General features: G+C 41.1%; 1 protein-coding gene across 1 annotated transcript in view; it reads right to left on the bottom strand.

The window, feature by feature from the left end:
* The window catches only part of map3k10 (mitogen-activated protein kinase kinase kinase 10), a 51,381-nt gene that overhangs the window by 6,292 nt on the left and 32,673 nt on the right, over nucleotides 1-12,416 (bottom strand). Inside the window, exons 4-9 of the mRNA XM_049577068.1 lie at nucleotides 8,013-8,188; nucleotides 6,699-6,945; nucleotides 5,108-5,230; nucleotides 4,874-5,012; nucleotides 2,791-2,903; nucleotides 2,402-2,700 (exon numbers count right to left, since the gene is read on the bottom strand). Coding sequence (XP_049433025.1) covers nucleotides 2,402-2,700; nucleotides 2,791-2,903; nucleotides 4,874-5,012; nucleotides 5,108-5,230; nucleotides 6,699-6,945; nucleotides 8,013-8,188 — 1,097 coding nt within the window. The remainder of the gene's footprint in view (nucleotides 1-2,401; nucleotides 2,701-2,790; nucleotides 2,904-4,873; nucleotides 5,013-5,107; nucleotides 5,231-6,698; nucleotides 6,946-8,012; nucleotides 8,189-12,416) is intronic.

Raw genomic sequence — 12,416 nt, 5'->3', positions numbered from 1 at the left:
CTTTTGCGTGTGATTCTTTGTTAAAAAATAGTGGTATGCTTTCTGTGAATGTGAGTGTGAATGGTTGTCTGTCTCTGTGTGTCAACCCTGTGATAGTCTGGTGACCTGTCCAGGGTGTACCCTGCCTCTTGCCCAATGTCAGCTGGGATAGACTCCAGATAAGAGGGTACAGAAATGAATGAATATACTTTCTGTGCGTATTTATTCTAGATACATACATATCATCAGCAGTCGTAAGATTTGTTGGCAGATCAGATTGGTAATATTTTTTGTCTACAATGTTGGTTGTTGTTTGACTTTGGGGTGGCACGGTGATGTAGTGGTTTGCATTGTCACCTCACAGCAAGAGGGTTCCTGGTTCGATCCCAGGAGGGAGCCCTTCAGTACAGAGTTTGCATGTTCTCCCTGTGTCAGCATGGGTTTTCCCCGGCTTCCTCCCACAGTCCAAAGACATGCAGGTTAAGTGGTGACTCTAAATTGGCCGTAGGTGTGAATGTGAGTGTGAATGGTTGTCTGTCTCTATGTGTCAGCCCTGTGATAGTCTGGTGACCTGTCCAGGGTGTACCCTGCCTCTCGCCCAATGTCAGCTGGCAGACCCCCCGCGACCTCGCGAGAGGATGAGCGGTTATGAAAATGGGTGGATGGTTGTTTGACTTTGAGGTCAGTACAGTTCCAGTATTTTTCAGCTGTCTGGCTCCAGCAGCACAAACTTATATCAGGGTGAGTCTGCTGAAGCTTTCCAAGTAAACTTTTGCACAGATCATCTATTTAACTCCCAGACGGTTTCCAGTGAAACTCCAATGAAATGAAACTCACCTCCGCTCTTTGTCCTACATTTGTACTGGGAGCGTTGACCAAATTTTCTACTACTGAACAATGATTCTTACTGAATATTATCAACACAACAATAAAGCTATTTGCTGTTTGACTGCTGCTGCAAAAAAAAAAATAAAAAAAAATAACGGCCATATTTTAAGGTTATGTTTTGTTTTGTTTTTTGTTGTGTACTGCAGAATCAGAAATACTTTACTGATCCCAGAGGGGACATTATGATTCATTGCAGTTGCTCCGATGTAAAGAAAAGAGAATTATAAGAAGTAAGAATAAAAGTATGAAGTATAAGTATGTAAATATAAAGCAATAAAATAAAATAAAGTAGAAATGAAATGTGCATTATGCTACAGTGTTTAACACTAGCACCTAAGATATTAAAACTTAAAATATATTCAATTCAATTCAATTTTATTTATAAAGCCCAATATCACAAATCACAATTTGCCTCACAGGGCTTTACAGCATACGACATCCCTCTGTCCTTATGACCCTCGCAGCGGATAAGGAAAAACTCCCCAAAAAAACCCCTTTAACAGGGAAAAAAAAACGGTAGAAACCTCAGGAAGAGCAACTGAGGAGGGATCCCTCTTCCAGGACGGACAGACGTGCAATAGATGTCGTACAGAACAGATCAGCATAATAAATTAACAGTAATCCACATGACACAATGAGACAGAGAAAGAGAGAGAGAGAGAGAGAGAGAGAGAGAGAGATGCAGGTAATGACAGTAGCTTACAACAACATTATTGAAAGTAATAATATATATAAATATATATATAAAATATATATAAAACATCATATTCTTATTGGACATATTAACTCAGCTGGCCACATTATTAGACACTGACACTTAACTGAATTTAAGGAGACCAAAATTTGATGTCAGGACAACGTCTAATGCCAACAGCAATTTGACGTAGAATACTGATGACAGACAACATTGATATTTTCTTGATTTTAAGTTGTGTTGTTAAGCAACCAAAATCCACCATCATCCAAACATCTCATGCTGACGTCATCTTGATGTAGAATAAGCACATTTAGTCATGAGTTAAGGAAAACAAAACTCATCTTATGTAAAATGTCACAACTTGAAATTCTATACATTAGACATTTACATAATGTGATTTTCATTACAACCAAAATTTAATGACTGTCCACAGTCTTTCTGACATCTTATAGATGTCCTGTGCCAGCTGGGATAAGAACAATGAATGGGACCATGTAATAGACCGCCAATATGATACTGTCAATAATTCTTCTACATAACAATTGTGGTGTTTTTATTCTCTTAGTTTTATTACTTTTTTGTATATATCTTTATTAGACAGTGGAACAAAATGGGTTCTGAGCTCTCCTATGCTTTCATTCATTTATTCATCTATTTTTATGTAGACTAAGGTGTAGCAATTACAAGAATTGGGCTGACCTCGAAAAATTTTGTTTGAAGGTATACTGTGCCAGGAGCAATATCAATCTGCTGGTTTCTTCTTTTGTGGTTTTCTAAAATAAAGATGTTTCCCAGTTTTCTCTCTCTCCCTCTCTGTCCTGTCTGCTGTTTTCTCACCTGTAGTTTTCCCAGCTGCATCAGATCTTGTCCGAGGGCGACAGACGCGAGCAGAGAGGCACAACCCAACAGCAACATATCGCTTTTCTTCCTCTGGCTGCAGCGACGGAGTGAGTCCTGGTTGCTCACCCCCGTCCCCAGCCCGACGGGGCCCTGACAGGAGCTCGTGTTAACAACAGTAGGCAACGTGTTTGGCCCCAGGCTTCCCCACAGGGACCCTGAGTCATCCACAGCCCCGTTGCTGCTGGTCTCTGAGGGCTGCAGGGACCCTGGTGATTCCTCAAACTCACAGCACTCCTCTGTTTCAGAGAGAGGAACAGAGGGGAGTGAAACAGAGTTCAGACGATCCAATTCTTGTCACCAACTTACAATGAAAAGTGAAGACTCACCCATTTCATTGAGGCTGGAGAAGCCAGCGGTCATGGGTGCATGTTTGGGCGACTTGCCCAGATTTGGTGCGCTGGATGACCAAACTTTGCATCCCTCACCAAGTGACTTCAGTCTGCAAACAGACACCATGATGTCAACACACCACCAATCACAACTAACCTCTAAAACACAGAACAAAGAGCTACAGTGTTTTCAGATAGAAAGGTTCATGCCAGGTGAGAACAGCTATCATACACAACAGATTTCTTTCAAACACATTTTCAGAGACGCTCTGCTTCTGTCCGCTCCATATGCTGTAATGATATATTGATTGAAAGGGTTGGTTTTTTTTGAGTTACAAGAAATATTCTGTACAGACAAAGATGAGAAAAGGCAGTTTCCTCTCGCCTGTGATAACTGTGACAGAAAGCAAGCCTCGTGATCCTCGTGATCCAATTTTTGTCACTGCAGTTTCATCAGGTACATTGTGTTCCTCTTTAGGTAAACGCTGCCCAACTGTCCTACTCACAAAGAGTTTCTGACTTTCTGCTACTTTTATCTGTCAGTGTCTGGGTAGATTTGGGAGGACAGGTCGGCTGCTTGGACTGGGTATCAGCACTCAGTACCTTTAGGGTACTGGGTTATATCTAAACTTGTCCGGTCAAACCATACCTGCATTCAATCCTTTTTGTACCCAGATCTAGAAAAAAATATTTAAAGTTTTGCTTTCAGCGAGTCACTGCAATGTTTGGCAAAGTCGAGCACTGTGTATTTGACAGAGTTGGAGTACAGTATGTCAAGATACCACCAAAACATTCAAAAGTATGGCCATGCTACATGCTTGTGGCGTCTGGTGCTATTATATGCCACTAAATGTTTCCATTCCCATGATAGTTAACCAATCAAGTAGGAAAAAAGGTATCAGATGAAGTACTCTTTTGGTTTTGATACCACTTCAATGCAGGGGTTCTCAAAGTTTTGACAATTTAGGGAGCCTCCAAAATCGTTAACTTTAGCTTTAGCATTGATGACTAAACGTGATTTGTGTGACACTTGCACGGTGTCGCTTGTTATCAGTCCTACAGTGGTGTAATGTAACAGTACTTGGTATTTTTTGGGAGTATCTCTACTTCGCCTGTGTTTTTTATATCTCCATCACCTTTCACTTTCACATCACTACACTTCCTAAATAAAATGTAAACTCCTGCTCCAACACATTTGCCCAAAGCATCTTCGTTACTTTGTTACTACAAAATAAAATCAGAAGGTTTGGCGAATCAATGGTCCTAGCTTGCAAAGTAGATCGCAGGTTAATCTTATAAGAGCACGTGCAAACAAAGGCCCTCAGAGTCATAGTCAAGCCCAGGCTGCATGACAGATTACACGCTACATGCTAATGATGACTTTTCATTTGACAATGAGACCGACTTCATGATGGAAGCAGAAAGTGGCATCCCATAGTAGAGATGGCGAGTAATGATTCAATGGTATAAGAAATTTGCCAGTGTGTCAGCCCTGGATGGTCAAAGGTTTTCTTTAAATCCTGTAAGTTCTGAAAAAGACCTTAGTTTTGTCTAAATGTAATGTACACTCCATTTTTAAGGTGATTAAGGAGAAATAAACTTAATAATCCTCAGAATTCTGACTGCTTGCTGTTTTATTTAAAGCTTTTACTTGTACTTTTACTTTGAATAGGCTACTTAAACACATTAAATATCATGAAATTAATTTTGATACTTTGCTACAGTAAATATCAGATGGCATCTGACATCTGTCTTCAAGACTTTTACTAAAGTAGTATTTTAATACGTGACGTTAACTCCCACCAAAATCATTTTCTGGTAAGATATCTGTACTTTTACTTCATCCACCACTGCATCCCTGACCTGACAGACGCTTGTTAATGAAGTGCTGTTTGATGCAGTTACGCAGTATGCAATAAATATAATCTTTTGAAAGTGAAATGGACCATGGAAGAATAAAAAATAGCACATGCATTTATTTGTTCGTTTGTTTGTTTTATCACAAGTAGGCAAAGGTTTTGCAAACTATAAAGTTTGATTGGCCTCATCAGGCAAAAATGTAAACAAACTGTGAACATACTTCTCCTCCCCGCCGACCCTCTCTTTCTGGAGGGTGGAGCTCGGTCCCCAGGTGCGTCCTTTCTTCTTGCTGGTGGACAGGTCCTCCTTCTTACACACAGCGCTGCGGCCCCACGTCTTACTGCCATCGCTCGGTGTTACTGAGGGACATGAAGATAACTCACGTTACAGTTCTGCCTTACATTCACTTTCTCTCACAAAGGATGCTGTCTGACTTTCGGGTGTTTGCACTCACATCTTATGGCTCTCAGGCGGGGTATGACCCCTGGGCTGGCGGGCGGGGTGGTGCTCTCGCTCCCCTGAGTCTTCCTCTTGTCCACACTGGGAGATGCCTGGACTGTGATCTTGTGTTCAAAGCCTACAGGTGAGCAAGAACAGAGATTTTTGTTTTACGTAAATCATATGTCAAACATTTCCTAACTTTGGGAACACAGCGGTACACACTAGAGCTTCACTGTAACTTATTGGTGCCTCTTTTCCACCAAATGAGTTCTGGTTCTTGATCTGGTTCTGTTCATGATTCCTGGAACTTCATTGCTATCTAGTAAACCAGTCCACGCTTCCATTCACACCTGGACCCATCTAACCCTAAGGGGACACAAGATGGCCAGGTGGGTCGATGACTCACATGTGAGCTTAACGACTCTGTACAGGTTCACACCCACACAGAGTTTAAAGCCTGTGACACTGCACTAGTCCGTCAGAACTGAAGAACCCCTTTGGATGAGAGGTGAAACATCTTCAAGAAACTCAAGCAAGTCCAGTTGCCTACAATAAAGCACTTAGGATTACATTGACCTGGATGACTCAGAGTCTTCACTGACTTCTCCATTCTCTCTTTCCAAAATGTAGAATATGACACACAAGGAAAACCTGCTATTCTTTGGTTCCAGCTGAAAACCAATTTTTGGGTTCTGACCAAATTTGTTTTTGGTAAAAATGAATGGTCCAAGAACCGGACCAGAACCGGATCCATGTTGGTGGGAAAAGGGTTAGAGAGGTGTCCTGGTTCTCACCCCTGTGATGCCATTCTCCCTTCATCCACCAGATGCCCTCACACTCTCCCACCTGTCCCAGTGACCTTACTCTCACATCTACGTTTCCACTTTTCCTCATCAACCTGTGCAGTATATATCCGTCACTTTTCCTCTCAATCCCCGCTAGACTTTCAGTGCTGTTTATGTCTTTACCTTCCAGCCATCTAAACATGAATCTAGACCCTTAAATGTTGAACCTGGATCTGACTTCCTGTAAGCTGATATATCTTCTCTTTGTGAATATATTGCTGAACTCTTCCTGTCTGCCTGGACTGTAACACATACTGTGAACTTCCTTAATATAATTGTGCTTAATTTTGTCAGTTAATGTTTTTGTCATTTATTTGTCAAATACCAAATATTTGTAGGTAAGAGCTTCACAAAAATGACAGTTTTTCTTAAATGTTCTAATAAAATGGTGAAAATATAAGAGAATAAATATGAGTGAAGGATTAGGTGTTATTTTGAAGAGCAGACATCTGCAAAATTTTATAATAATTCCATTGTATCGTCAACATTTTGCCTCAAAAACAAGAATGAAATGTTGATGAATCTTCTGAGTTAAGTGTGTTGTTTTTCTGTCTTCATGATAAAGGAGACTTAAGTGACTCTGACTTTGTAGTATGTTGTTGTAGACAAACTTTGTTACTGTTGTCTAATCTCTCAGAGCCGTCTACGTCCTAAATTTCTAACCCGGAAAACACACCATGTAACTGGGAGCTCTGCCAGTTCAGTGCACCGGAGTCACCAGATTAAAACAATCTGCGTGCAGTTCCCTGATCCACCCACCAGAGGGCAGACTGATGCAGTTGCTGTCTCGGCCCAACTTCAGTAATCTGCTCTTCTTGAAGTGTCCTTTTCTCTTCTTCACGCTGGGTTTCTCCTGGTACATTTGGTGGATGATGATGTTCAGCTCTCGCTCCACAATGTCGATCTCCCTCTCTGCCAGCTCCTGTTCTCTCCTCCTGAGCTGCTCCTCCTGCTCCCTCTGCTCCTCGGCTGCTCGGGCCAACGCCTCCTCCCAGGACCTCAGCTCCTGCAGAGAGGAGAGGAGGAGCAGGAGAGGTGAATTAGAGGGAGTGGAGAAGAGAAGGGGGAGAGGCAGAAGTAGATGATAAAGGGAGAGAAGGAGAGAAAGACAATGAGGAGAGGGGGAAAGAATATGAGGAGGAGAGAGAGAGAGAGCAAAGAGGAGATGATGAGGAGAGACACAAGAGAGGAGGAGGAGAGAAAAGGAAGAAGGAGGAGGAGAGTACAAGATGAGGATGAGGAGAGGTAAGTGAGAGGGAGTGGAAAAGAGGAGGAGAGGATAAGGAGGATGAGGATAGGAACAAGGGAGGAGGATGAGAGAAGAGGAGACAAAGGGAGGAAAAAGAGGGGAGCAAAGACAATGAGTAGAGGAACAGGAGAAGAGACAATGAGGAGAGGAAGGAGAGGATAAAGAGGAGAGGAATAAGGAGTGGACAAAGGGAAGGGAGGAGACGAGAGGAAGAGAATGAGAAGAAAAGAGGATGAGGAAGAGTGAGGAGGAGTGGAGAGTGAGGAAAGGAACAAAAGAGGAGAAGAGAAAGTAGAGGAACAAGAGAGGAGACGAGGATGAGAGAAGAGGAGAGAAGGAGAGGAACAAGAGAGTAGCGGGAGGACACAAGAGGATGAGGTGATAAGATGATAAGAGGAAGACAAAAGAAGAGGAGGATAAGAGTAAATAAAGGAGAGGAGAGGAGAGGAGAGGAGAGGAGAGGAGAGGAGAGGTTATTAGCACAGCAGCACCTCCTCTGACACCTCTTTTGGCAATGGGCTTGTTGCTAAGGTGATTGTTATTTGCAGACACCTCAGACAGACAGAGACGTGGTGAGATTCCTCCCACCCTCAATTCTTCTGCTGAAATCACTCTTTCAATAAACTCTAATGAAACATAAAGATCCTCAGAATCACACATATATTTTCTCTGTTGTTTTCTGGCAGTTTCTTAAACTACACTATCTCTACCTGTCCAAGACTCATTTTCAAAACCTATCCTTTTCTCTAAGATTACAGCGCTCAGGTAATAATTCATTTCCCTCTGATGAGACGTGAATGAATCTGTGTTTTCGTGTTTCTCACCTTCTCTTTGGCCCTGAGCTCGTCAAACATCTGCTGGATCTCCAGCCTCCAGTCCTCCTGTAAGGAGTGGAAGGACTCCAGAGGCATCTGAAACATGGCCGACTGCTCGATGGCCAGCAGTCGCCTCAGGATGCTGGTGAAGGAGGGCCTGCTGCGGGGGTTTGGGCTCCAGCACTCTGAGGGGATCGGAGACAAATAGTAGAGTTAACACTGAGGTTAGCAGATGCTTTTAACACAAGTGACTTACAAACACATTTAATCTCCACAAAAATAACTGCTAGGTGTCTTTAAAAATGTGTGTTTATTTGTATGTTAATATTTTCTCTGAAAGAACTGACTTAGTTGTAGCTACTGTATGTTTGTATTTATAAGGCAGTCTTCTTCTCCTGGCTTTGGTTCCTGTTATACTGTCCAGAAAACTGGTGCATCAATTAATGAATCAATCAATTTTATTTATAAAGCCCAATATCACAAATCACAATTTGCCTCACAGGGCTTTATAGCATACCCTTTTAATTCTCAAAACACCAACTTTAACAGTTGACACTGGCCCAAATAAAAAGGCCATTTACTGTACAGAGGGAATTTTAGACGACACAAAGGATAAGGTGCTTTTCTACACACTGAATAAAACACTTACAAGATAATCCACCATCCTGCAGGTGCAGACGATGGATGTGGTGACATGTGGTCTGAGGTTGTGTGGCCAATTCAATGTACTGCCAGATTCACAGAGATGAAACTTGAGACGGCTTATAGTGGTGAAATGAACATTCGGTTCATGGGCAACAGCTCAGCAACATCTGTGACACTGCATTGTGCGATCAAACTAAACATTTTTAGAGCAACCGTTTACTGTGACCTTCCCAAGGTGCACCTGTGTAGTTATGATGCTGTTTAATCAGCATCTTGATATGCCACACCTGTCAGGTGGATGGATCGCGGATTATGTTAGTGAAATGATCACTTACACGGATTTAAACAAATTTGTGAACTAATTTTTGAGAGGACTACGCCTGTTGTATGCACAGAAGAAAATATAAAAAATATTAGATTATTAAATAGACAAACAAAAGTGTTGTGTTTATATTTTTGTTCTGTGTAAGACTAAAACTGTCAAATCCATCATTCTGATTTTCCTGCTCTGTCCGTAGCACTGAGCCCGGTGTCCATTTGTTCCCATTAAAAACATATATCTTTAAAAACAGGTCTTAAACATATAGTTTAATTATTAAAAAAAGCTCAGTAATTCCCTAAATTAGCTGGGCACTGTGGTTGTTATCGAATGTTACTTAAACAGGAGTTAAAATAGTGTATTTGTTGGGGACTATTTTCAGTGGTGGATTGATACACAATTGGTGCTCTCATGAGTGTTTACAGCAGGCCACTGTGTGTGGGATCAGAGTAAATACAGCGTGTGTGCTCATGGTAATCAACATGTCACTCACTGTGACAGTGCAGCTCACTGATGAGTTTGTAACAGTTTCTGAACAACAGTGGAGAATTAAATATATCAGACTTTGGCTACACAAGCAATTATTTAGTTAGGATCAATTCATTGATGGTTTTGGTCTTTTCATCAAATTATAATGTTTGAAAATGTATAAAAAGTTCTTTACAACTAAGTATTCATGTTTGGCTCCTGATGAAGACACATGACACAACGTTGAGCTTTTTATTCAGCTCTACGCTGATAAAACAAAGACGTCTGCGTGTGGTCCATCTCCTTTAATAGGATTTATAATTCACCATGTTCACTATAATTCCTTTCAGCAATCTGCCCTTTATAAGTACATTATTTTGCAACTCTGTGTTTAGTGATCAATTTTTATTGACACGTAACAGATGAACATCAGACTCGCAAAGACTCAAAAGAGAAATACAGCTGGGGGCAAATGACATTTAACTGATGACACAGAAAACAGCAAACTTAACAGCAAACTACAAACTACTCAGTCCAGCATGCTCGGAAATGTAGGCGTCGCTATAATGTAAAGCAAAACTGCATATTTTTACAATAATAGAAACTATTGTTTGAAAAATGTTGAATATAACTTGTCAGAAACTGGCTGGCATGCTAATTTAGGGGGATTGGTCCAATGTGCTGTTAAAATCATAAAGATGATTAGTTCCATTTAGTTTACTACTTTGTTTTTTATTGTGAGCTGTGTGATGCTTTAATTCGTAAGAAAAAAGTAGATACTGATTTATGGAAAATACACATAGACTGAGATGGATATTCAGGTTTGAAACAATAATCTGGAGACAGCCTTGAGGACAGGAGCAAAGCTCTTTTATTGAGATAATCTGTAGATTTATTAGTTCCTCGTGAACAGTTAATTTCAGATGTTATTTATTTTTTTCGTATTTTATTTTTTCCTTTTGTACGTTTTGTTTCATGTGTGCAGACAGGAGGATGTCTGTAAGATAATGGCATAATAGTGTCCTGTAATCCCACGTGGGAGGGGCCAAAAAGGCATGACACTAAAATGAATAAACAGCACATCATACTGTCATTATTACAGTTATTAATATAATATAATCTAAAGAGGAGTGAACCATGAATTTTTGGTCTGCATATAATTTTCCTTTTTTTCATTCCTGGCAGTAAAGACAGCAATAACAGGAGTGGAAGGGAGCAGGATGGGACAGCATATGGCAACCATCATGAGCCAAACCCTGACTGACAGTGTTGCAGAAACATGGTGCTCACCTACAGCGATCAGTGCTGCCTTTGCCACACTTAACCACCGCCATAACCGTCTACTAAAACATACCCAAAGAAGCATCAAGAAAACTCAGTCGCATGCAGCTCAAGAGCTGTCTCACGGGCTGAAAAAAGTATAGTTTATAGCAGGAAGCATTTATTTATTAGGTAAAATAAATTAGCATAAAGAGTATGTGGATAAAAGTTGGAGGGAGAGGGGATGAAAGCGAGATGATGACAGGAGTAAACAGGGAGCAGCGAGGGATGACAAAGGAGAGATTAACGGATGAACATGGATAAGATGAAGTGGAGTGAGAGGGGAAATGAGGAGGAAAAGAGCTTTAGGAGCAGAGTGGGAGGGAAGCGGAGGGAGGTGACTGAAGTTGGCTGACAGTTTGAGAAACAGCTAAAACGCGGCCCGCAGCTTACCCGTCTGAATTTTTCTTTAAAGTAGCTCGGGAATAAGCACATTAAGGCAGTTTGGATATAAGGCAGGTGTGTGTGTTTAAGCAGAGATGACCTGCACTGTGAAACAAGAGCTGGTTAATACTCCACCACTGTTAACAGAGTTGCTGCCTGGATTATTTGCAAGGTGAAAAGGAGAAATTCGACCCAGGGGAGCTCGGGCGCAGGACTGCACGAGGATGTATAAAAAGCAACTTAATGAAACCATTCGGACTGTCTCCATTTATTTTAACTCTTGGTGTTCATCTCAGCTCGCAGACGGAGAATAAAAACAACTGTCCCCTCAAAAATTCAAGTAAGGTTGCACCATTTTAAAGTCCGAGGATGTGAACACCCACAGGGCCTTCTTCAAAGTGAGTCTCTGTATTATCAGTGACATGTTTGAGGTCATATTTGATGCCTTATGCACAGTACAAAGCCAAAAGATAAAACACAAGGGCACTAAAAGCTCCTGAAAGTTTACTTGTCAACAATGAATGAATGAGACAAGCAGGACTAGTAGGAGGAGGTCGTAGCAAGACGTTTGTTCTTCTTCAGACATCTTAATGTCGGCCATACACCACATGACGTCTCAAGCAGATAACTTTCCAGTGTCTGAATTATATCATGAGAGTGATTGACTCGTTTGGTGCAAGGTCGTCATAAAACTAAGTCCGAGCTGTCTTTATCTCGTCTTGACTTTCCGACAAAAATCAAACACGTTTAATATTATTGTTAGTTTTCAGTCTTGACTCATGCAAATCCTGAAGTCCAATGATGTGAACATTGTAAACAACCTGTGGGTGTGCTCTCTCCAGCACCAAACAAGAAGCGGCAGACCAGGTTTACAATAAACATAAAGGGGACTCAGGGGAGGCGCAAGAATGTGAACAGGTCTCAGGTTGTCTTGTGCTGTGGAATAGGAGGAGAAACTGGTGGAGTTGTGGAGTGAACAAGAGTCAGTGTTTAATTCGACAAGTATCTGATCCACTAATCGTATTTTAGTGAGGAATCTTTATTTTTGAAATGTTTCGCCTCTCAATCCCTCAGTCTTCTTCCACTGAAATAATGCCGCTAACTAACGGATGCTTGCTGCAACTTGAAGCGACAAAATCCAAAATGTAAAGTTTTACACAAATACATTTTATCTTTATAGATTATATTGATGCTGATACCGTCTACATATGATGCTTTTTTATAGTATTTCCAGAGCCAAGTGTTTATGTAGATGCATAAAGAACTGTTAATATGTC

Source organism: Epinephelus fuscoguttatus, linkage group LG5 (assembly GCF_011397635.1).
Source record: "Epinephelus fuscoguttatus linkage group LG5, E.fuscoguttatus.final_Chr_v1".
In the NCBI taxonomy this organism is placed as follows: domain Eukaryota; kingdom Metazoa; phylum Chordata; class Actinopteri; order Perciformes; family Serranidae; genus Epinephelus; species Epinephelus fuscoguttatus.
Note: the sequence above shows the minus strand (reverse complement) of the source record. Positions and strands in the feature narration are given on the sequence as shown.